Source organism: Pagrus pagrus (assembly GCF_965226575.1).
Source record: "Pagrus pagrus genome assembly, chromosome: 12".
NCBI classification, from domain to species: Eukaryota; Metazoa; Chordata; class Actinopteri; order Spariformes; family Sparidae; genus Pagrus; species Pagrus pagrus.
This window is the reverse complement of record NC_140196.1, coordinates 14,379,053-14,403,243: the sequence shown is the minus strand read 5'-3', so window position 1 is coordinate 14,403,243 and position 24,191 is coordinate 14,379,053. Positions and strand designations below refer to the sequence as shown.

Below are 24,191 nucleotides of genomic sequence, written 5' to 3'. Positions count from 1 at the left end.
GCTAATGCTGGAAGGAAAAAATACATTTACAGATTTTCTTCACCTCCATTCCCTTTAATGTTCTGGTGACCAGGTGGGAGTTGTGGCTCTAGACAGAGTGATTACTGCAGCATAGTTTATCAGACAATTTGTATCCCATTCCAGAGTTTAGTTCTGTTACTTCCTGCCAACAGATGTGTCCATGTTCTACACTTGACTGTAAACAAAGTGACCTAATTGAGTGATGGTCTTCTCTTTTCTGCAATCCATAAGACTGATGTAATTGTACTGTTTGCATAGTGCAGCTTTGGGTTCAGGAACTGAGCCAACATGGTGCACTGGGGTCGTGGTGGCCCCCCCTGGCCCTTATAGCTACCCCAGCATTAACAGTCGCCAACTGGAATGTTAACAAGTAAACACTCACCAACAGGGGAAGTTACCACTGAGACAAATTACTAAGACATTAGGGTCCTGGAATTGCTGAGCTAGCCTAGCATGCCTGGGATGAGTTTTTTTTTTTCACCCGCTGCTAACAGGTTTATGACACTTTAAATTGGGCCCCCAGTCCCCTGGAACATCTGGATCTTGTTACAGCGGAGCCAAATCAAAGGACGCATGCAAACATTTGATACATCATCCCTTCATGCCAAGCATTATAAGAATAAGAGGCGAAGGTTTTTAACTTCGCCTTCAGTAGGCTATTTTGGGTGTTTTTTATAAGAAGCCTTCTCAGTGGTACTCGACTTCCTTTTTATGATGAGTAAGGAGATCAGTGGTTTGCAGACAGAGATCTTTATGTTGGGTTGTTTAAAGAAAAGTAACATATGGAGGGCTGCATGTCTGAACAGGATGAGATGCCTTCATTATATGTACTCACACGCACACGCACACATTGCCTAAAGCTGACAAAGCTGAACAGTGTCCTTTGAAGGCTTTGGCCACCGACCATAACATAAACACCATACTGGGGTATACGGTCGAATGTGGACAGGCGTCTTTGGAGAACATCCCCTTCTGCACGCTATCATCTCTCAAGTCTTGTTCTATATAGGCCTGAAAAAATTTACTCAGGGACTGTGCACAATTTATTAAGAGGGGATCATTGGAGGGGTTATGCATTTTCCCCTTTTCCTGAGGGAGAGGTAACAGAATTATTTGGGAGAGTAGGTTGGATCTTTTAACTTTTTCTCATCACAGATTCATTCTTCCCCTGTGAGATTTGATGCGAAAGATAAAAGAAAAAGGAAAATTGAATAGTTACACCACAAAGATGTTTTTCATTTTGACATTAAACTCTGTGCTTTTTCAAAGAGCTGCCTGGAAGAAATGTCTCACACAACCAGCTCATGAAACTCATGCAACTGTTTTGAATATCAGTCAGACATCTGACCTCACGCATTACAGGCTGTAGTTTTGTCTGATCTAATATCCGATCTAATACAACAGCTTCATTAAGTGGAATCCCGGGCATTTCACTCATTCTGTGGCTGTAATAAACATTTACTCAGCTCTTTATTAAAAAATAGAGTGGCTGGAGGATTTAGTTACCAATATATGGATGCATTTCGAGACATTATGGAGAGGGTAGTGCATTTTTTTTCTATGTGAAGTAAAGTGGCAAAAAATGATTTAATAATGCTGAAGAGGGTCTTGTTTTATAAAAAAAGTAATGTATAAGATTCACCCCCGCTGACACACACAGTCCATTAACCAGCCCAGTCACCAGGATACAATGATTAGCAGTTCAGTTTGTACGTGCTTGGGCTATGTACCACACTGACATTTATACATAATGTGTCATATGAAGTACATACTTCATGTTTATGTTTATCGTGTTTATACTTTAAGACTGTGGATATTTGTTAGCAAACCTCAGGACAGTTTCCAGCCACGCTTGTGGTGACAAAAAACAAGCTATTTTTCACAGAAAGGTGGAACATCTTCAACCATATTTGTGGCGACCAAAACAGGTATCTTAAGACAAATAATTATCTTTTCCTAACCCTAACAAAGTGATTTTTGTACCTAAACCTGACCAGGCCATAAGCACAGCACTGTAGTTACAACAAATCAATTGTCTGCATAAATGTACACTACCAACATTTAATTCTGGTGATTGGGTTGCCTTAATATACTGTATGTTTCTTGATGAACTTGAACAATTTGATGGAGTTACTGAGTATCACCACCTGCCCTTTATGCCATCTATAAACATTCCAAAGATTACTCTCTTCTCTTCAACGTTTATACAATTGCAAGTCCCTGAAGTACTCTGGCATGCTTACGGACACTTGCAAGTTCCATGGAAGTTGTGCAACAATGAGGAAACACTTGGAGGTAATGAACAGAAGTGTTTCCCCTAACAGAACCGAGGAAAAATAGTGTCTTTCAAAGTAATAGAGCTAACTGTTGAGGGAAAACTTCTTGGTGATGTTTTTTTTTGTCAAGTGCTAAAAGAGAACCTAATTGGTAGAGCAAACAGTTAGACGGCATATTAGAATAAAGATCCAGTGGCGCAGTAACACGGAGATGATTATATCTGGTTTTGTCATCCCATCTGTGCTTGGTTAGACGAAGACAGACTAGGACCTATGGGTCATATATCTTAATCTCAAGGGGGAGACGTATAAGCACGCAAGTTCGCCTCATAAACAAAGCTGGGCCACTGTATAGGGGATACTTTGGCGAGCAGGATTGGATATAAAAAAAGGTCTTTGTGTTCCAGTCAGCAGTTTCCATTGAAGACCGAAGTCTATGCGTGTGTCTCACTGTGGATGGTGAGATATGCAGATAAATAGTTGGGAGTCACATCTGCTTCCACAAGTTTCAGGGGAAGAAAAACTAATTACTGACTGGGTTATGGAATACAACATGTGATGGAGGTCCACTGTGAGCTGGCAGGCAGAGGTGGTGTTGGCAGGCAGGATGTTTTAACGTAGTAGAAAATTAATATTCCCAGGGAAAGCTGTAAAATGCAACTCAAATAGCACCTGCATCCACACTATTAAAACGAAGTGTTTCTAAAAGCAAGTACATACAAGTACAGTACGAACACTTATGCAAACACACTAAGAGCTTATAAACTCTATCAACCTATGATGTATTTCAACTCCACAACTTCTCTCATCACTTGTCATTTAAGATAAACATTAAACTCATGTCTAAAGATAGATTACTTTTATTTTATATGCCTTCGATATAAAACTGGGCCTGAATCAACCATGATTTTGAGAACCATTTTAAACAGTCTTGTGCTGAGAAGAGACCACTCAACATACATATACTTTACATGGCCTAAAATACTGAGCAAATACAAACCAAGGTCCAACATCAACTATAAAGCAAGGAATCTCTGTCTGTTTGTTACTGGCATATCACAAGAACCCTCCATCCAATCTACTTCACACTTGGCAGGTTTGTTGTTGAGGATCAACAGAAGGGCAGTGTTGAATTCAGTGCAATTTGGACACACAACACATTCAATATTAATACATTTTAAATAATCCCTAACACAAGATCTCATGGGTAAGCAGACGTAAACAGAATGGCGCCTGAAAAGTGGTGAAACAACTTGCCGTAGTAACGTGTTGCAGTGAGAAACAAACAACAGCAGAAGGTTAAATGGGTCTGGATAAGTGTGGAGAAGCAGTCGACATGGGTTTTCTAATCTTTAGTGAGAACTGGAGGGGATGTTTTAAGTTTCTGTCAATAGCAGCAGGCTAGCTAACGTTACCTTGTAACCTCAAGGGCTAGAATGTTTGCTGTTGTTTGGCAGCACTTTCAGATGCCTCTCTCATCCATTGTTGTGGTCCGAATCAAGATTTTAAATGGTAAGTATCAAACATTTGTTCATATTATAATGAGCAGTCAGGAAGCTCAAGACTGGATCTGTAAAGCCTTCACATTACCAGATAATATGTGCCAAACAATATGTTTTGAACAGGCACTGCACTTTGTATTCAAAATCACAAGTCTCTTCCTCAAGGGGCTAAAACTGAGAATAGTGATTCTGAACGTTTTACCCATTAAATTCAAGGCAGTTCTTATATTTATGCACTACTAATTTAGTACAGCACTTTGCAGTGCAACATTTTCACCCCATGTGCATATCTGGAACATTATATTTCCAGTTGAAATGCAGGGCATTTAACAATAAAAAAAGCACTCCTTGAGAAAAAAAATAGAAACTTTGATTGCCATCATTCACATCCATGAATTTAGAAAAACATGGAAGCCATAAACTAACTTTATTGGCCCGAGTGGAGAACTACAGACCCCCTGGCTCCTCCTGCTCATGTTCCAGTGTTGGCATGTAGGAATTAGGTCATTTTACGTAAACCAGGACCATGTGAACCTCAGAGAGAGGCAGAAGAGGGGGTTGGTCATTGATCCTCACTTTCACCATGTCGGACACACCACATAAGTGTCTATTCTCTAGTCTTTGACTTATGACTTGTTAGAATGTGTAATATATGTTTTTCTGTCCTCACTAGGCATGTAGGAGTGAGAGCTGGGACTAATTGTGAAACTGTGATTAGTAATCAGAAAATGACGAGCTACCATAAACAAGAGTTAGAGCAGGAGTGAATTAATACAGTTCAAGTAGAAGAAACAACATACAGTATTACCAATGAAATATGAAGTGTTTAAGACCCCATAGAAAGTACAACAAACATAAGTATGCGTTTCCCAGAACAGTTAAATGTCAAACGTCCCTTAATGTCAAATTATCTTGGATCAAGTCTCTAATGGCTAATCAGGTGTGGCACAAGAACATAATCTTGATCCTATAAAGCACCTCTCCACAAAAGGCACAGTGAGTGAAATAGTCTGCCAACACATGAAACATGGTTGTTATAAAAGAACCCACGTGGGCAAAGCACTGGCCACTTCAATGACAAAACCCGTATTGGATATAAAACAGTTTCTGTCACTGGTTTAAGTCATTTACAGGGTTGGGAAAAGTGCCCAAGAGGGTCTAGTAAAGCAAGATCTTAGGGGATGTTTTATTTTTGGACTGAAACCTCCGTGAAGAAATGTGCTCTGATCTCATTCTACCTCAAGAATCAATTTTTGTCCAACTAAATGTTGTGAAATGTGGATTGCTTAAGTATGATCAATATCAATCAAATGTAATCACAACCATGTTCGTCTGGAGAAAAGCCATTTTACTTGTAATGGCTCCCAGAGAACTATCTGTCTCTTGGAAAACATCATAACATCAGACACAATGAGATCAGTGCAGCCCACTCCTCCTAATCTTTACCTCACCACAATAAACATGAACACAAATAAACTGGGACACATTTTGTCATGCGGGTTAAGAATATTTCATTACGCACTCCTACTAGCCCCAAAACCGCTGCTCTGGTGCCAAGTTGAACACTGGAGTTAACTCCACAGACCATCTGTGCAGTTGGGTTTTTGTGTGGTCACGCTTGTTGGGTGGCCCGCCGTCGAAGCACTTGAGATACTGAATCAGCAACAATCATCACCCAGCCTGATGATCGTACTCCATCCCATCACCGTGCACCACTTTCAAGCTTCATCGCCCAGCAGAGCCAATAAAACCACTCAGTGTGTACCCAGCCAGCCGTCCGGCCAAGTCCGGCTTAACTTTTGGGGGAAAGACGCTGACCACAGAGAAGGTGGATTCTGACAGTCGGCTCAGGCCTGTGTAGCTGCGCTGTGGTCCATGTAAAAGAGTTATGTAATGTATTACTAAAGCAACTTTTAATCACCAGATGCCATAATACAATTTTCAAAAGTACAAAAAAGCACATTGCTGGTGCTATAGAGTCATGCAAACAGTTTGAACTTCATCTGCTGAGATTTTTGTTGCCACCCAGTACAAATGCTATAAAAAAACAAAAAAAGTTGCACTCTCAAAGCACAGTAATTAGCCTGGATGTAGACCACTGAATTGCCGCCCACATCTCAGATTTTACAGATATGAAAATATGTTGTAGGTCTGTTGATGTGATCATAACTCTCAGTTGCAAAAAAAAAAAAAGAGCACATAGTGGCCTCATTCCGAAAATGAAATGTTGGAATTTCCGAGGTCCCAGTCGGCAACTTCTGGCTCAGAAAGTCGGACGCATCTCACCGATCCCAAACTCAAAATCCAAGATGGCTGCTGTGCACATCAACAGTAGTGAAAGATGTAGAATATAATATTTATTGGCACTTTGGTCTTAATTGTCTCAGTCTAACACACAGTACTGTCTAACCTCAATCAGTGGACAACCTGGGTAGAACTTGTTGTAGCAGAGTAAATGAAGTGCACCATTAGCCTGTTGAAGAAGCTGACATTAAATCAGTTCATCTCCAATTGCAGGATGAGTCATCAACATTTTATCATTTTCCAGGAAGTCATAAACTCTAAAATACCATTCAGAATACCTACAAAATACTTATTTGCCAATATTTGGCCTAATACTGGCGTGTAGATGAGATAAAGAGAAAGTCATATGGGATAAAAACAATTAAGTTCTGATTTTGACGTCATGGGAACTTTAAGATAGAAGGTCTGAGATAGGACAGGACACAGCCATGAGTTTAGGATCTGCTTCAGTGGGATGATAGACATTTCCCGTCTTTAAAATTTAAGATATGACAAACAGCCCCATCGAGACATCATCATCCAAAGCCAGAGACAAGAGTGACAGAAAAATGGCCACAAAAATGGCCAAAAAAATGTCAAGAAGCTTGAATGTGACTGTCTCTTAAATCGACACATCTTGATATGACAGGTTTTTTTTCACAAAAGTAGTTCTAATGTAAGATGAAGTAACCAAGATACCACTTCTGGAAGGAAAAATGCTGTTGCGTCTATTCAAAGGTAATTGTTTCACGACTACGTAACTAGATACTTCAAAAAGTAAGAGACAAAATCTGTTTTTGTGTCAAGTAGGCACTGAACTAAACTAAACTACGCTGTCAATCCTGCTAATATGAAAGTTGTAAGTATGTTCAGGCAGGCCGAGCGGTTCTGATACTTTCCTCTGCAGCAGCTGTACAGATGTGAACACACAAACACATGCCTGATGTGAAACGGTCATCTGAAACACTTGAGACCTGAGTCAATGGAAAAACTCGACACGGCTGCCTTCTTTGCACAACACGCAGACATTTTTCAGTATCTCCAAAAATACAAGAACTAAAGCATAAACAAGAAAAACACTGAGTGGTGTGCTGGTTTCAGGCCAACGTAATCACAGCCAGAGCAAGAGGCAGGTCTGAGAGTCGGATGGTGAGCAGCGACGTGACTCACTGCAGAACAAAGAATAATACACATTTTTCATTCTCGCTTTCGGCTGTTTTTAAAAGAGAGGAAGCAGGGAGGTTGATATTGGCCCTCTGCGGAGCCAAAAGGACTTCCATTGAATTTAACACCGATGCTAAGCCATCTGTAGAACTTCTTCATCCAGACTGTCCGAGGCTGTTGACAGAAAATAGAGTCAGACGCTTCCAATACTTGTGTGTGTGTTATTCTTGCGACCGAGCCAAAACCTGCCGCGAAAGGAGAGCTTAACAAACATCCATTATGTGGAAAGAAGACACCCTATCGGATGACAGTTGGTTGCAGGCACGTCGTTAACACTGGCTGATGGATCCCTTGGGGGACACGTAGCTCGGAGTGGTGTGAAGAAGTTTGATGAGGTGGTCAGGCCGATTTTGGTCTAAACAACTACTGTATGTAAAACCACTTACTGACAGAAGCTCCACTGCAACTCCAGAACTGTCATGTTGGATGTCTAAAATCCTTTTTCGTTAGAATATTAAATTAATAGGAGCTCCCTCGGTAAATGTCTGCATAGCGGTGTCTGCACTGTATTTGTTTCTAATAAGTGCCTGTTACAGATAAGATGGAAGTCAAGGCAGCTGGAACACGTTCTGATCTCACAGCTTGATAGCGTGCGGAGCCACGCAATAGTTTAGGCTGGGACTGAAGTTGCTTTACAGTCACATATTTCATAATCCAAGTAAAACAGAATGTGTTAATGTGCTAATCCTTTTTGAAATGTACTCAACTGAAAGCAGAACAAAGGCAAACTATTGTGTTTTGCCTCAAAAATTTCTTTGATTTTTGTAAAAAAAAAGTCAGTAACACTAGAAATGTCGGATGAATGACACATTCCCGTCTCCCAAAAGCCGATCGTGTTGTCACACAGTTGAGATTTACATCGTTTCAATGGATTCGGTGCAGCTGCAGATGGGATTCTCATAGAAAAGGAGGATATCATGCTAATGCACAGAATAACCAGGAAAGGTGAGGTTTTTGGTCTAAGTGCTCTGTTGGGATGAGCTGACGGCATCACAAGATTAAGCCAAAAAAAAGTTTGTGTTATGAAACCATGTGCATATATGGTAGAAGTATACAATCTGCAAAAAAAAAGATTTAAACCTAATTTACCTAACCTAGAAAACCAAACTTTTCAGCATTTTTTAAAAATCAGATTTGAGCAGCTGATGCAGTTCTTATGTCGCTGTGACCATTGAAAGGGACGTTATGGCTTCCTCGCCATTCATTTAGGAAGAGGCCTGGTCTCGTTAGCCCAAAATAACTGCTCGGGGCGTTGCCAAGATGGCTGCTTAGTGGCAGGACTTGCCTAAAATGACTTTGATTAGACGCCAGCTACAGAAGAGTGTCTTGTGTTTGACATGAGCCAGTCCATATTTACAATATGGCACTCTTAATATCTGCATACGCCATTGCTGAACACTGAATCCTTGCCCTCACTCTACCTTCCTAGCTGCCTCTTGTAGTTAGATTTCTGTGACTTTTTTGTGTTGATGTTAATTCAGATGAGACAGAAACTGAGGTATGGATAAGACATGAATACAATACAGTTAGGTGTGGTTGAGGTTAGGTGACTAACATAATGGTGAGGTTTGAAAAAAGTCACATTTTTTATGAGTCACGGCAACTTTCAGAAGGCACTCAGTTAGTTGGCGAGAAAAGGCTCAACTTTATGGATTGCTCTTTGACCTTGGCGACAACCAGTCATACTTTAAATTCCCTTATGAACCTGAAGTACATACTTGTTACCTACTCTACTTGACTTAACCACATAAAAGTACTTTAAAACAAAATGGAAAATAGCTGTTTGTCATCCAAATTCTTTATGTTATAACTTTAACAAGCTAGCGGGACTTGAATATGAAAAACCATGTGTAGGGTTCTGACTCATGTAGTCTACCGTGTCTACTATACCTTAGCCTTTCTGGCGGCTAACAGCCCCCTTGACTGAGTATCTAACGATGAAGCTGGGAGTGAGTAAATTATGTACACGCTTGCGAGAGACAAGAGTGCGTGGTAATGCGACATTACTGTCCATCTCAGTACATAAAGGGCCAATTACTTCTTGTATTGCTATCCAGTGTTAACAGTTAAATTAACTATGCCAGACAGAATTCTCCAGCATGAAGGACAACTAAAGACGTAGAACAATACTGAAGAACAAAAAAGTGCCAGGGTGCCGTTTTCCCTCTGAACTACTTGTTCCAGGTATATTTGTTTTGATCAGTCTCGTGTTTAGCAGTATATCCCAGTTGAAGATATGCCGACCCGCACTAAACACATCTGGTAAGATCTGTTGCAGCAGATTTCACTTTTTTCTTATCACTGTCTGAGCCATTATCAGCTGTGTTAAGCTGAGTGTTAAACAAAGGATTGCTCTCAGGGCTTTCTTCAGCCGACCTGCAGTTGACCTACGTTTGCTCCCTCACTCGCAGCACAAATCCTCATGGCATGCTTCACGCTGGCCCCCGCCGGGACGCAGTGATTTGTGTCGTGTCTGGGATGCATTCCCGCCTGCCTGTCATTGGTCAATCCAGGATTGACCCACCGTCCTTTTGACCAGTTACAGACCGCTCCTGCAGACTCTGCAGGTCGGGGATAAGATCAACAACAAGTCAAACCCACAGTGCTCTGTGTTGTTTTATCTGTCTTCGTCTCTCCTTTTGTTACCCTGTTGTAAACTTTTTTCTCCTTCTTCGTGAACCTTTTAATGTTTTCTCCCTCTCTCCTCCTCAGACTCACTCTGCTCTTTATTGAAAACATGAGCGAGTAATCTTTCATTAGGACGACAGAGCACTAACTGCATGCATGCATGCCCTGGAGGGGGTTGTAAGTAACAGGCAGGCATTCTGAAAACATTCTTTTCTGGTAATAAAGTCCCCGTAAATTAAAACCACTTGCTGTTTTGCTCCCAAAAATAAGTCGGGCAAGGAATGCGGCTCCTCAGCTGAAAATAAAACTGTTGACAAATGTTCCCCCCTTGAACTGGAAACAAATAATGCTCATTAATAAAAGCAGAAACAACAACAGAGCACTGAGGAACACTAAGATAAAGAAAGCGGTTGTAAAATATGGAAATAATTATATTTTGTGCAATCATCTCTACTTGAGGTTGTATTTCTCTCTTTTTCCACCCTCCTCTTCCCTCACTCTCTCCTTGGCACATTGCTGACACAGCACAGCCTGAGCATGGACCCTGAAGGCCCACAACGACTACTCCCTCTCCACCTCTCTCTCGCCGAGTATATAGGTCTGCACTGAATAAACTTCCAGTATGGACGCAGGAAGTGGCTCAGCAACTTCTCAGGTTTGGACACACTCTGTGTGGATAATAGACCTCTTGTGGAAAGCAGATGTCAGAATGAGTCAAGGACCTAATTCCTCTCCACAAGGAGCGGGGCAACATATTTCACTTCCAAGTATGTGTGGACGACGGTGAAAGATGAAAAATGACAGGAACAGTTTAACGTTTTGAAAAATACTCTATTATTTGCTCCATTGTTCGCCAAGAGTGAGATGAGAAGATTAATACCACGTTCGCGAGTGTGCTTGAAATTTGGAAGTGGAGCCAGGAGGCGATTAACCTAGCTTAGCGTTGAATAGCTACAGAAACAGGAATGTAAAAACAACCATTTGTAATTTTTAGTGCAGAAACAGTCTAAATCCACTCCGACGCTCGACACTAAAATAAGATGTCTGTTCACGGACGTAGAGGGTCTCTCTGTAAGAATTTGTAGCATGAGTTAACAGTTAGCCAATAACGCTACATTTACCCAAAGGTTTGACCACTTTATCCATAAAGATAAACTACAACTCAACAAATAAGCTAAATATGTCTGCTTGTTAGCTAAAGAATGTTAACATTTCAACGGCAACCCCTACCGAAAAACTCTTCTCTTTGATTTATAGCCAAGCACAGTACACAGTTGCTACATTTAGCTAGCACTGACATTTCAACTGTTCATGAAACACTGCCTGCTCCTAGCGCTTAGCTGCACCTAGAGTGTGCTCTGTCGCTCCGACAGTGTGGGGCTCTGAATAAGAAAACGGTTTATTCCAACAGTGCTGAATGTTCCCATTGAGAGTGACACTCAGACTGACTATTTACCAACACACCCTACAACGGTCTGACGTAGTGACTGGAGACGCTGCATAGATGTGCCGGACAGACAGGTTGACTGTTGTTCCACCAGGGTAGCTGTTTCTCTCTGCCCCTAGTTTTCATGCTAAGCTAAGCTAATCACCTCCTGCTTCTAGCTCCACACTTTACCCACACACACGAGAGTAGTTAAAATATGCCTTCACGGTTACCAGATCTCAACCCAACTGCAAAACTATGGAAGATTGTGAAGCAACGTGCTCTTCACCACCATCATCAAAACACCAAGTGAGGAAATACTTTCTGGATGAAATTTATTTTTTTCTCTCTGCAGGAGACACGACAAATCTCTGCCAAGGAACTCTAAACAGTCCCAAAAACCTTACTAAGACCTTGGGATTTTCTTTAATTTGTCAACCATCTGTATTGTCAGTTACACAATGTTGTTGCTGTGTTATTTGAGAAGTTTCATTGACATTTTGAAATGTTTTGACGTGTTAACTTCCTTTAACCCTTGATCCCACACAGCTGCTTGGGGGCTACAGTTCAAGTAGTTGAGCAGGAGGTACAGATGCTAAGAATAAATAATGTAGTCTGTAAATCTTTTCTGAATCACATATTTTTCTTACACAAAAGTTTGGTTTGGAAGCCAGAAAATCCAAATTCTCCTCTTCTTGTAAAGTCATTCGGATAAACACACACATACATTCAGGGATTAGGCAGTAAGACGTGTGCACATGTGTAAACTGATCGTGACGACAAACAATGTGGACTCCCACTGCACCCGAACTTCCTGACATACGACCGCTGAGCGCTCGGATGACACACATACTCTAAAACACCTCTAAAACCAGAGGGACCACTGTGACCATTTCAACCCACAGTGTTGAAACTTGATCTGTGTTCTGGGACAGAAGCAGGAGAAAGTCATCAGGAGACACTCATACATCACACTGAGGTTATGGTTCCTCACAGCTATGCAGCCAAAGAGAGAAATTATATAGCTGCGAGTAGCAAATAATAGTGTCTAGGAGCTGCGGCAGTCATTGAATTTAAGCAAATGGTCAGCGTAGATTGGCGGGTGTATAACACAGACACATAAAGACAAGGTATTTGTGACTTATACGACATTTGGTGCTGCATGTGACCAAGCCCCCCAAGACGAGTGCCAGGGTTTGAAGCCAACTTTCGTAGTGGCCAAACCGTGCGATGACATCACTGATTCACTGGGGCCAAAAAATACTTTTTCCCCATAAGCTTACATTGTGAAAGAAGTAAAACGGGGGATTATTTTTTCCGAGCGTCACAACTCCCCCATGACATGACTCGTTTCACTATCAGAATTTGAGCCATTTGGTCCAATAACATTTTGAAAGTGTAGAGGAGATGCATGATCAAATCTTTTTATCTCTATTCAAGGTAAAACCTGAGGACATACGGCGGTGGCAACTTTATCATCGTCTAGCCCCCTTGTGGCTATTAGAAAGAATGCAGGTTAAAGGCCCTTCCGCGTTGGTCTCATTTTTCAGACCCGGAAGCTCCATCCACTTATTATACTGTCTAGGGAAAGGACCAAGCTTCAGGAAACTTGGGCATACTCAAGAGCATTATGCGGCTACAGAAATTGCATGATTGGCTAATGGAGGCTGCAACTTAAGTACTGTAATCAATCATATTAAATGGAAAATTATCTTTTTCTTTAATAACTGCTGCTGCTAAACCCTAACAGACATTTCAGACACAGGCAAAAAACCTTGGATTAGTTTTCAAAAGTGGGTTTTGCATATTTTGCTAAAATCCCTCTTGGAGGAAATGGTTGTGGCTCGTGTCAGAAGATCCGTCTTAACTCGAGGAATGTGTTAATATAACATTTTTGAACGTGCTACACACAGCTGGGGAGTTACCAACATCTGGCCAATGGGTGTAATTTTTATTGCCTGATGAGCGGGTGAGATTATGAACCTGTCTGGAAAGGTTGGGTCTGAGAGGCTGACACACAGGAGGAAATCAGCCGAGAGTGATATTTTTGGTGTCTGACCAAGTTATTATGTGCAGTTTTGCGCCCAGTGAAACAAAAGTACACTGAGATGCTGATAAGGTTGCAAGGTCAGTCGAGCGGTCAGGAACACCCAGGATGCTGCGGTTACTCTTTCCACTGTACCCCACTGCCGTTACAACAGAAATGAAAATGAAAGCGGCAGCCAAAAATAAGTTAGTTTCTGGGAAATGAGGTGTGGCCTTTTAACCTTGTGGATTATTGTCCGTGGGTCACTGCCAAGCAAAATACTGTATTTAAAGAAAATATTCTTTATGTAATAATTTGGAGATTTGACATCACTGAGGTGTAACAGGAGACGTGAACCAGTGAAGGTGGTCCTTTAAGTTCACAGCTGGAAGTGAAGAGGTCACTTGATACTCACCAAACCTCTTATAACCAAAGGACTGCACCTCCTCCTCATCAGCAAAGTCGTCTGGAGGGAGAACACAGAAGAAGAAATAAATGAATGTCAAATGAAACACAAAGAGCTACGAAACAAGAGACCGGGGCACTGATTCATGAAATGACAAGAATCTGAGCATCTAAATAAATGAAATTCTCAGACAGAAAGAAATCTGAGGTCAAAGTCCACGTCAGCAGATAGAATTTTCTCATTTTTTGGCAAAAGCAGTAAACTATCCTGCTGATGAAGACTGTGAACTGCTGTCAACTTTAGTCCTTTTGGTTTTTCAAGGATTACGTCCACAATGATACAGGACTTGTTTCACAGTCCGCTGAAGCCATTTTTTGTGCAGCATTTCATATTCAGCAAAACGTACACCCTGTCTCACTCAGACTCGCTCAGTCCTTTAAGCAAACTCTTTTTTTCATTGACTCGGTGGGATGACTCCCTCTCCCATGGCCCGACAGTCCCTGAGCGTCTTCTCCTTTCAAGCTCCTCTCATGCCTGTGGGAAAGTACTTTGCCAACTTCAAAGCTTTTTTCTGTGTCATCAGCCATGGCCAGTAAAAATAAAGAAACACCACACGTCCCGGAGACCTTGAGAAAAACAGAAGATCTCTTCTTCTGTAAGGCCAAAAGCGGGGAGGTGTGGCAAGATGAGAGTAATCGCTGCCCATGAGAGAGGCATAGAAAAGCTAATTATAGTGCAAACAGGTGAAGGAAGAAAGCAGATTGTCTTTTTTGTGGTGTATTGCATGCCTTATCCTGAACTAAATTGTCTGTGAAGACTCATAAATTACTGTTCTGGGCATTGAAACAGTCATGACAGAGAGCAGAGTGAGCTAAGAGGTGACAAGAATGATCCAAACAGTTGTAAAAAAAAAAATTTAAAAAATCTAAAAACCACATCTTACTTTTGCCTAGTTTGCCTTTCAAATACCCCCGATACCCTGTTTCCTGTTTGTGTTCCCAAGCAACATTATTGTGTCCCATCACAATGGTAATTTTACCGTAAGTGTGTCTGGCTTCTAAAGAGCCATTCGGGGAAATGGAGTTCATCACATTTTACCCAAAGGGGGTGAAAACTGAGTGGATTTGAAAGTAGAGGGATGAGTTAAACTCATTGTTATTTTGATGTTGGGATGAATATTGCTGCATGGGGCCATAATACTGAAGAGGGATTGCTCAACATGAGATGAACAGACCCCAGTGAGTGCTGATCTAATGCTGAAGGTCAAAACATGAGAGGGCACCTGGGTTAAAACTGGATTTGGTTGAAAAGTGAACTGTTTTCAGATTCAATCACACATAATTCTTGGAGAAACAGCATTTTAATGACCATGTTTCAATATATAGTTAACACCTGCCCCACACTGAAATATAGTCATTAAAAATTGTTATACCTGGTGACTAGAAATCTCAAAACACACAGCTCATTCTTGAATGTCAGTGTTTTTGTTACCTTAGAACGAGTCCTTTTATCTACAGCGGGAGCAGGGCCCTCTTCCACGGAGTATGCCATGTTTCTACAGTAGCCCACAATGGACAAACCAAACACTGGCTCCAGAGAGGACCTTTTTTTTTTATCGTAGGGGAGGCTGTTACATCCTACACACTGGACCTTTAATTAGACATCTTTTGGCCTGCGATTGACTAAATAAGTGTTCACTGGGATTGATGACAGATCACAATACTTTAATGGAAATTACCAATGGTGATTCTGTTTTCTGCACCATGTAACGTGTTAGTATTTGTCTTTGTAATGGCTTTTTGTTCACCATCAAAATCAGACAATCTGGACATTAGAAGACCACTGATGCACCGGAGGAATAAACTGAAAACAAGGGCTTCTTCTTAACGTTTCCCAGTGCTTTTAGTCACATATAGCTTAAAGGATAAACTGATCCAAAAATGAAAATTCAGTAATGGTCTTCTCACCCTGATGCTGATGGACAAGCAGGTGGCATTTTCTAGTCCACAAAACATTTCTGGAGCTTCACGGCAAAACAGCGTTGCAGTGTTCTCCTTAACAACTGAAGTAGATGGGGACTTGTTTTAAAATGAGAAAAACAACCCAAAAAACAACATTAAATGGCTCCACACAGCTTGTCCGACACAATCCAAGTCCTTGGAAGCCCAGAGAAAAGATGCTATTTATACCTGTTTTTAGCCTAAATGTTCCCTGTAGTTGCTGTTAGCGTATACCCCCCGGGTACATGGGCACAACTGTGTGTCCACGGTCTAAATAAAGTTATATCAAATCAATTTGGGATCTCGAGGCTTCCGTAGACGAGTTGTATGGAGACATTTTATGTTTTTTTCGGTTGCTTTTTCACAATTTAAAACAAGTCCCCAACTACCTCAAGCTCTACAAAACTTCTTCTGACCTTCCATCAGCATGTGGGTGAGTAGATAATGACTAAATGAGGTGTCCACAGTGCTTCCCAGGTCCTTAAAGGAAAACATCAAACGACAAATAAATCACATAGACAAAACAAACAACAGCATTCCTGCATTCCTCCAAAAACAACAACATCATGGTCTACATGTCTCGTCGCCTCTCACTGTAATTTCACAGTAGTAACAGGAAGTGGCCGACATGCCAGTCACATCACAGAGTCGCTGTGAGAGCGCAGGGCTGTTTATGTTCATGCCCACAATGCACAGCTCTGTGTTGGTATTCTCAGATGGGCCACAGGGTGGCGGGAGTCATGTAGTGTTTACACAGTGTAACAAGAGGCTGCTGACCTATCAAGTGCTTTTGTAAGTGGGTGAGGATGACGCGCACGGTTTTAATGTCACCACAGGAGAATCATATTTATTTGTTTACTTTGTCTAAACCTTTATTTAAAAGTATGAGTTGTTGCCCGCTGACCACCGTGACTCACGCACTTTGTGCTCTCTTTTATTTTATGTAATGTGCTGAAAGGCAGCCAGGCATTAGGGTTGCAGCCTGCCACAATAAAGCTGTTCATGTACGGGACTTCAGCCTGACTCAGTGTTTCCTTCTGCGCTTTGGATTTCTTGAAGCCAAAGCAAACTTCTGAAGCGCGCCGCAGCAACATAAAAATACCAAGAAAGCAGCTTAAGAGCACAAATAATTTCATATTTGAGGACAAACTGACTTAAAAAACTTGCCCTCTTGGTGCAGCTGCAATCATGTGTTTTTCTGGCTCCGTTGTGCATATTTCTGTGAGTGTAGGTTAGTGTTTGATGTGCAGCAGCGACCAGATGCAAAAGATCCCAAACAGAGTCCCTTAATTGAAACCAGATGTCAGACGCGAGTTGTGGCCCACGCATTCCTCGCGTCTCAGACCGAGAGAGGGAAAAGAGGCAGAAAAGTGACAAAGAAAGAGCGAGAGGAGTGTCGTGCGTGCAGAAAATAGATCAAATGATCAGCTGTGATGTTTTTTCCTCATGTGTGCCTCTTAATGAGCCTACCTTTCATTGTGGCTTACAGGACTCTACCGTTGTGAAGCTGCTGTTTGAAGTTACATCCACAGCATCGCAGTGGCATGCGCCCAAAAGCTCCCTGCGAGCGCACGGCTCCTTGGATGTGCGAGTTTCCCCCCAATATCCACTGTTATTTTCTGTGGAGTAGTGACAAATAACAAGTCAGAGCTCCATCCGTGACTCTTCGCTCTGGGGAGGATCTCCTACAGCGCAGGTAACTTCAGGGTCGCCCCTCAGACGCTGCAGCAAAAAGCGGCACTGAACTTTTTTGCAAGAGCGAGAGAAAGAAACTTGTTATTTGTCTGGTAGTTTGGAGAGATGCAGAGGTGAGGATGTATCCCGGTCCAGCTCCGCTCTCTGTGGTACCCGCAGCAGTAACCGGAGACACTCAGAAAAAAGTGCAGGAATCCAAACGTGAGAGGAAGTGGTGCGCCCGTAGGGCTGCCTGCAGAAACCACGTGTTCCCACATCTGTGCGCACCGCCTGCACCCCTGCCCTGTGTGTGTGTGTGTGTGTGTGTGTGTGTGTGTGTGTGTGTGTGTGTGTGTGTGTGTGTGTGTTACACAGCCCGCAATTACGCTGAATAAGCCTCTTGCATTGTATGAACGATGAACAGACATAACTTACAGATGAACACAGAGCAACATGTGGGGCTGTGGATGTCAAAATAAAAGCATCCATGTGTCGTGTTTTGTGGTGTAGACATACACTACTTAGATGAGTGAGGGATGTTGGGATATTTCAATGTTTCACTTGATTGTTTATTCTGTGACATATCTGCATTTTTATTGTGAGTGCAGGAAAACAGTCAACCAGCCTGAGTGTAAATGAATGTGTACTGAAATGTTATTGTTTTGGTGACTATTTCTTAAAAGTGGGCTGCTTTTATACTGTAATTTGTCCAATGAAGTTTACAAATATACAGTCATCTAAAAATGCTTAAAGCTCCAATATTAAACTCATGTTCAGGTTCATATTTTTTATTTTAGGTGTCTGCTAGAAAATGTTAACATGTTTTAATGTTCAATAAACACATTATTTTTCTCTGCTATACTGTCCACTGCTGCAGCACCTCTATTCAGCCTTTGTCTGAACGCTCTGTTTCAGTGCCTGTCACTTTAAGACCCGCCTCCAGCCAAGTCTGCTCTGATTGGTCAGCTCTCACAGTTCCATACAGACACTGCCAAGCCCCCAGTAAGAGCGCCAGGCTTTGAAGACAACTTTCATAGAGGCCAAACCGTGTAATTACAACACCACCTGATGCACTGTGGCCCAAAAAGACTTTTTCCCATAAACTTACATTGTGAAAAAGGTGGCTGTAAAACCGTGGAAACGTTTTTTGGAACCAGGCCATAAGAATGAACAGGATTCTACCTCCAACGCTGTGTCTGTCCGCCATGTTTCACCAAGACCTGATTTATTATACAAGAAGATGTGGAAATCTAACTTTCTACTCTTATCCTGCACATCAGACTCACCTTTCTTAATTACTTACTCGGAGGAAGCAACAAGCTGAAAAATTGATATGACGCATCAAGGTCTAAGATTATCATTCATTTTGAGTAATGTTTCTGGCCACCAGGCGAATCAAAGTCCAACATTCACCATCTTTTATCTGTTTTTGGTCTCTGTCTACTCCTGAAGAAAGCATCAGGCTGCTGAATGCTTCACTATATTCTTCAGACAATCACTAACTTGTCCGTCTCTGCCGTTTAGTGCTGAACAGGTAGGGCACAGTGGGTTTGTCAGAGCTTGTTCAGTTGAAAACAGTTGCCTGTTACAGCTGCAAAGTTGAGTCGTAAAACCAAAACTATGAGCTGGAAGATGCTATAAATCTCCGTAGAGCCTATACATGTCTGATTACAGCAGCTTTAAATTATACAAATTTAATTTTTGCGTGTTCCCCCAGACGACTATAGCACAAAGTCTCAAGTGTACGGTTTTTGTTCTTAACATCTGCTGTTAGTTTACAATGAAGTTAAATGGAGTTTCTAATTGTTGCATAAGCATTACTGCACTTAAGACTGAGGAAATATCTGCTACACGCTCCCCTTTGAGCTTTTTTTCTTGAAGGAGCTACACTAAGACATCATTAACACCAATCTTATTCCCTCATAGACAAAAGTCAACACAGCTCTCAGCCCTGTTGGTTCCCAGCCCTTAACTGTTTCATCCATTACTTCAGGTCTCTGTAAAGCAGTTTATCCCCTGCACCTGTTTATCTCTTCAGCTCAGGCTTTGATCCGTACCACAAAACTTAACACAAGGCCACATCGAGAGCCGGTTATAAGGACCTGCTGCTGCACAGTGAAGTTTGTAAAACTCTCCAAAAACTAAAAAGTGCAGTTGACCAAAAAATAGTTTCTCCTGGATTAATTCTTAATCGTAGATAGTTTGCTATGATTTATGTTTATGCATCTGTGAGTGATTGCTTGAATGTATCAGACCTTTTTACTGTCAACTGTTTTATGTTTAGGTCAGCCACGGGAGAACACGGGAAGAGCGTTTCTCCCTGCGGTGTTATAGGAACCAGGTGTCGGAGGTGACAGCGAGGCAGCAGAGTGAGCTGAAGTGCTGGCTGGTTTTGATTATTAACCGGTGAGGACCCTATTTTCTGGGTCACAGCATGCAAAGAGGGCACATTTTTTAGGTAGATGGGGCACCAGTGAAGAGACGGGGACAGAGGAACCCTTTCACCCCACATTCCATCAGGAGAGGAGATGCTAAACAGCTTCCTACTGAGAGGAATGTTTCCCTTTTCCAAAAATACTCTGGATTACATCTGAGAATAGATCTAAGAATAGCCATTGGTAGTTTATACACTGTACATTTTAAAAGTTGGCTTTACTTTGAAAAAATGAGGAAACACATTACCTCAGAATTACCAAGTAAAGTATGACTATTCAATATAAGTACAAGCTAAAAAGTTCCAACAACTTTATTGTTACGTCGTATGTCTTCTGATTAAGAAATGCCTCCAGAAAATGACAGAATCGGTGGTCAACCTACTCTGTGAAATGTGTTCTTTCATTTTTTGGAGGCATTTCTTCATCAGAAGTCATACGACAAAGATATGTTGGGGTTTAGTGTGTTTCTTCATGCATCTCTCATTGATTTCAATACAGCTGACACCACAGTCTGGCACCAAAGCAAGATTCAGTGCGGTAACGACTATTCCTTCTTTTTGAGGTTCCTTGCCAGAAGCCAGGAAGGAGAAACCGCACCTACGCCAACACACGCACCGAGACAAGACCAACAGAGGCAGACAGACGGTGGGCACTGGAAACACAGGGAAACACTAGGAATTTCAGGGATACAGCCATGGGTGTAATAGTTGGTTGTATAGGTAAAGCAGAGAGGATGCAGCTCTGCAGCAGTTAGCAGTCTTATGTGATCAGCGCATGGCTCAGCTCCAGCAAAACAGTCTCTCTGATTATGTGATCTCTTCTTAACTTAACTACTCATAACAATCCCACACTGACAAATTACCTCAATCAAATAAGAGAAACACTATAATATAAAGTAAGAGTGAGGACACCACTTCTGTGTATGTTACAATTGTGCTGTGCTGTGTGTGTGTGTGTGTGTGTGTGTGTTGCAATAAGGATTTCCCAGTGAAGGATCATTTAAGAATTGATTTCAGTGCACCCAAAGGACCCAAGCCACCACAGCTTATAGACATGCCAATATTAATTAAACAAGCTTAATATTCATGCGTCTTATGAACATTACAACTAAAAATATTCTGCACAATGTAAACAGCTGTTGTGACATCTTAAAATCAATACTTTCTTTTAAAAGATATAGCAGCTGTACAGTAGTAACTGCTTTACTACAAAATAAAAGCTTCTCAGCACCATCATATGACAGACAATATGAAATAAAATCTATTTGATTTCTTTCCGTCCTCTGAAGCACAACTGACCCTTCCTATATTCAACATTATATGTCTGATCTTAAATGTGCGCAGCAAGATAACAGCCTCGCGTGATTTACCTGTATGGCACCTGTGATTTAAATGAATAAACTTTTCCTGTTTGTCAACAGTGGCATGTGTCTGACATGACTAAGCAACCTCTTATGCAAAGCAAGGGTGCTGAATGCCGGATTAACGGGCATCAACATCAAGCAAAGACTGTAATAGGATAAAGCCTGAGAGGAAAGAGCACAAATAGACTTGACTTGACGGCTACTGTCCACTCAGAGAGCACTTTGTTTACTTCTGCCACTGGAGAAGCACCTCCAGTAACCTCCTGGTAAGTGTCTTTGTTTTGATGTCGCTTTGTGCATTTTTATGGTCATTTTTGATTTGTCGCAACCTCAGATTTTGATTTAACCTTCATCCTAATTTTATGTTTTACTAGAATCATTATCTATATGTATTCTGGGATAGGATGTTATGATAGTGAACATCCTTTTAACAAATTCACATTTTGAAAAGTCATTATTGGAACTGTTTATGTTTATTATGTTTGCTTGCTACTTTAACACATTTTTTGTTACTGCGACATCAGTTTTAATCAATTTGTACCTCTTTATATTTATCTATAATTCATAATTATACATTTATAATAATTACAGATTATATAGCAGTTTGAAACAACAGTTAGATATGTAATGAGTAGGATATAATACAGCTGATGGTACCTGTGACTTAAACCCATAATGGAATAAGTCAAGAGAGTACATCCTCATTTACTGTAAATCCCTGATGGATGTGAACTTGTGTAACTCCTCTGAGCAAGGCCTCGCTAGGTGAGGCAGGTGACTTTATCTTGTTCCCAAATTAGCATGTAAACACATGTTATGATATCAGAAGCGTGTCAAGGTTTCTTGTATGCTTCTGTGACTTGACGGTGCCTGACCTCCTGCACACAGCAGATGGTTCAGACATAAACAAGTTCTCAAGCTGAGGTGAGCCCCATGTAGTATCTTATTAGGTGTCTCACACCCCCTACTGCTGACCTCTTAAAAGCCAGGCTGTTATCATTCAGTCTAATGAGAAACAGACTGCACACATGCTCACAGAAGTAAGGAAAAGAGAAATATCCTGCAGTGTTTGTGGAGTTCTAATTTTGCAGTCAAAGCAACACAAACTATAATATGAAGTACTCAGATTTAGCTGCACATGGAAGAAACTGTCAATTTGATTTCCTTCCAAAGCTCGGTCCTCGATAGACGCTAATGACTTAAACCTTTATACCTTTATTTACCCATATTCAGCAGGTTTCAGAGGCAAAATATCTTGAATTTCTATAAGATTTCCATCTAAAAGTGTGTTAAAATATACAATTATACTTATCAGAGATTGCTTTCCATTTAATGTAGCAAATAGTTTCATGCACTCTATGATCTTTTCACATTTAAGTAACCTCTTGTTCACAGGCAGCATCTATAACAACCGAGCATGTTATGATGAAAATCCTCGACAGGAAGCCAATAAGATCGCATTTATTTATTTATTTAATGTTTATTTAACATCGCTGCCAAGTTCTTAAGAAATAAAATGTCCAGTTTTGGTCATACTTTTAAACTCATCTATAAATGCTTACATAATCAGGCTCCTCAGGTGCTCAGAGACCTTGTGGCTCCACTGTACTCAGGGTCAGTAACACAAGGAGCATCCAACAGGAAGTGTTAGGTGCTGTTATGTAAATCCTCATTTGAAAAACAGCTTTTTCTCTTCGGGGGAATCAACATGTGGAATTCTGTACCTGCAGAACTCAAACTGGTCCTGACTGAGATCATTAAAACTGAAACAGTTTCTGAAGAGCGATCAGTCGTATTGCCATGAATGATCTGTTTTTTTCTATTTCTGTGTACATATATTTTGTTGCGTTTCTGCTTGTATTGTCTCTTGTGTATTTGGTGTTGAGTTTGATGTATTTTAAAGGCCCATCTAGGGACTGGCAGTGCACTTTATCTCAGGCTATAAATGCTGTGCTGCATCAGTTTATGCTACATACTCACACAAACTAAATAATCTGTGAGTAAATGCTTCAGCTGTCTACATTTTCCACTGGTGGAAAGTAGCTAAATACATTTACACGTGTATGGTATAATGATATCAGAATTATAATTACTAATAATAACTAATATTAATAATATTAATAAGACATACACATGTTTTGCATTAAACTATAGGTGATAACTTTAAATGTATTACCTTTATAAACAGAAATAGAGATGTAGGCTACGTGCTTGTATACGACACTATAAATCCAATGTAGATAACAAATAATACTTCTTCTGCCACTGACATCTTCACCTCAGACTCCCCTGACACCACAGGAACTTGTTTTAATCCTCTGATCTCTGAGCAGTTTCCTGGATTTTTTTTCTTCTTTTACTCACTGTGGACTCATTTTTCACAGCAGCATATAACATAAGTCCTGCACCTGTATGGAAACAGCACAATCGTGGCTAAAAGCAGGGAGAACTCAAAACTGTTTTTGTGCAGCGTCACACAGCTCACAGATCTTATATTATCTTCAGTATTATTGCACATACACTATTAAATGTCTTATTGAAACAGCTCTTTGTAGTTTAACTAACTAAAACTAACTGTCCCTGGTCCAGTTGCTGGTATGTGGGACAAACGGTGATAGTTTTATAGAGCCAGACAAATGTGTAGCACCACCTTGTGGCAGACCTACTTATGTCTGTGTACAGTATTGTTGATGTTTAATCATGCTCAAGCTCAAATCCTATTAGCTCTCTGGATCAGACTAGAAAGCACCTGTTCTGTTGTTTTAGTCTCCCTATTTAAAAACATTCAGTGTATGCGTGGACTCTGTATTGTATCGGTGCTTCAGTGTGATCATAAGGTAAATGTGTTCAATCCGACAGTGTGCGAATGGGATTCTGTACCGGTCATAACCACACTTGTCACATCCTTTCAGACTGAGTTTGGCCTT

At 41.1% G+C, this 24,191-nt stretch overlaps 1 protein-coding gene across 1 annotated transcript in view; it reads right to left on the bottom strand.

Annotated features, from left to right (window-relative positions):
- Nucleotides 1-17,675, bottom strand: part of colec12 (collectin sub-family member 12) — a 34,375-nt gene extending 16,700 nt beyond the window's left edge. Inside the window, exons 1-2 of the mRNA XM_084368919.1 lie at nt 17,263-17,675; nt 13,802-13,852 (exon numbers count right to left, since the gene is read on the bottom strand). Coding sequence (XP_084225045.1) covers nt 13,802-13,852; nt 17,263-17,269 — 58 coding nt within the window. The 5' untranslated portion in view covers nt 17,270-17,675. The remainder of the gene's footprint in view (nt 1-13,801; nt 13,853-17,262) is intronic.
- Nucleotides 17,676-24,191: the final 6,516 nt, after the last annotated feature.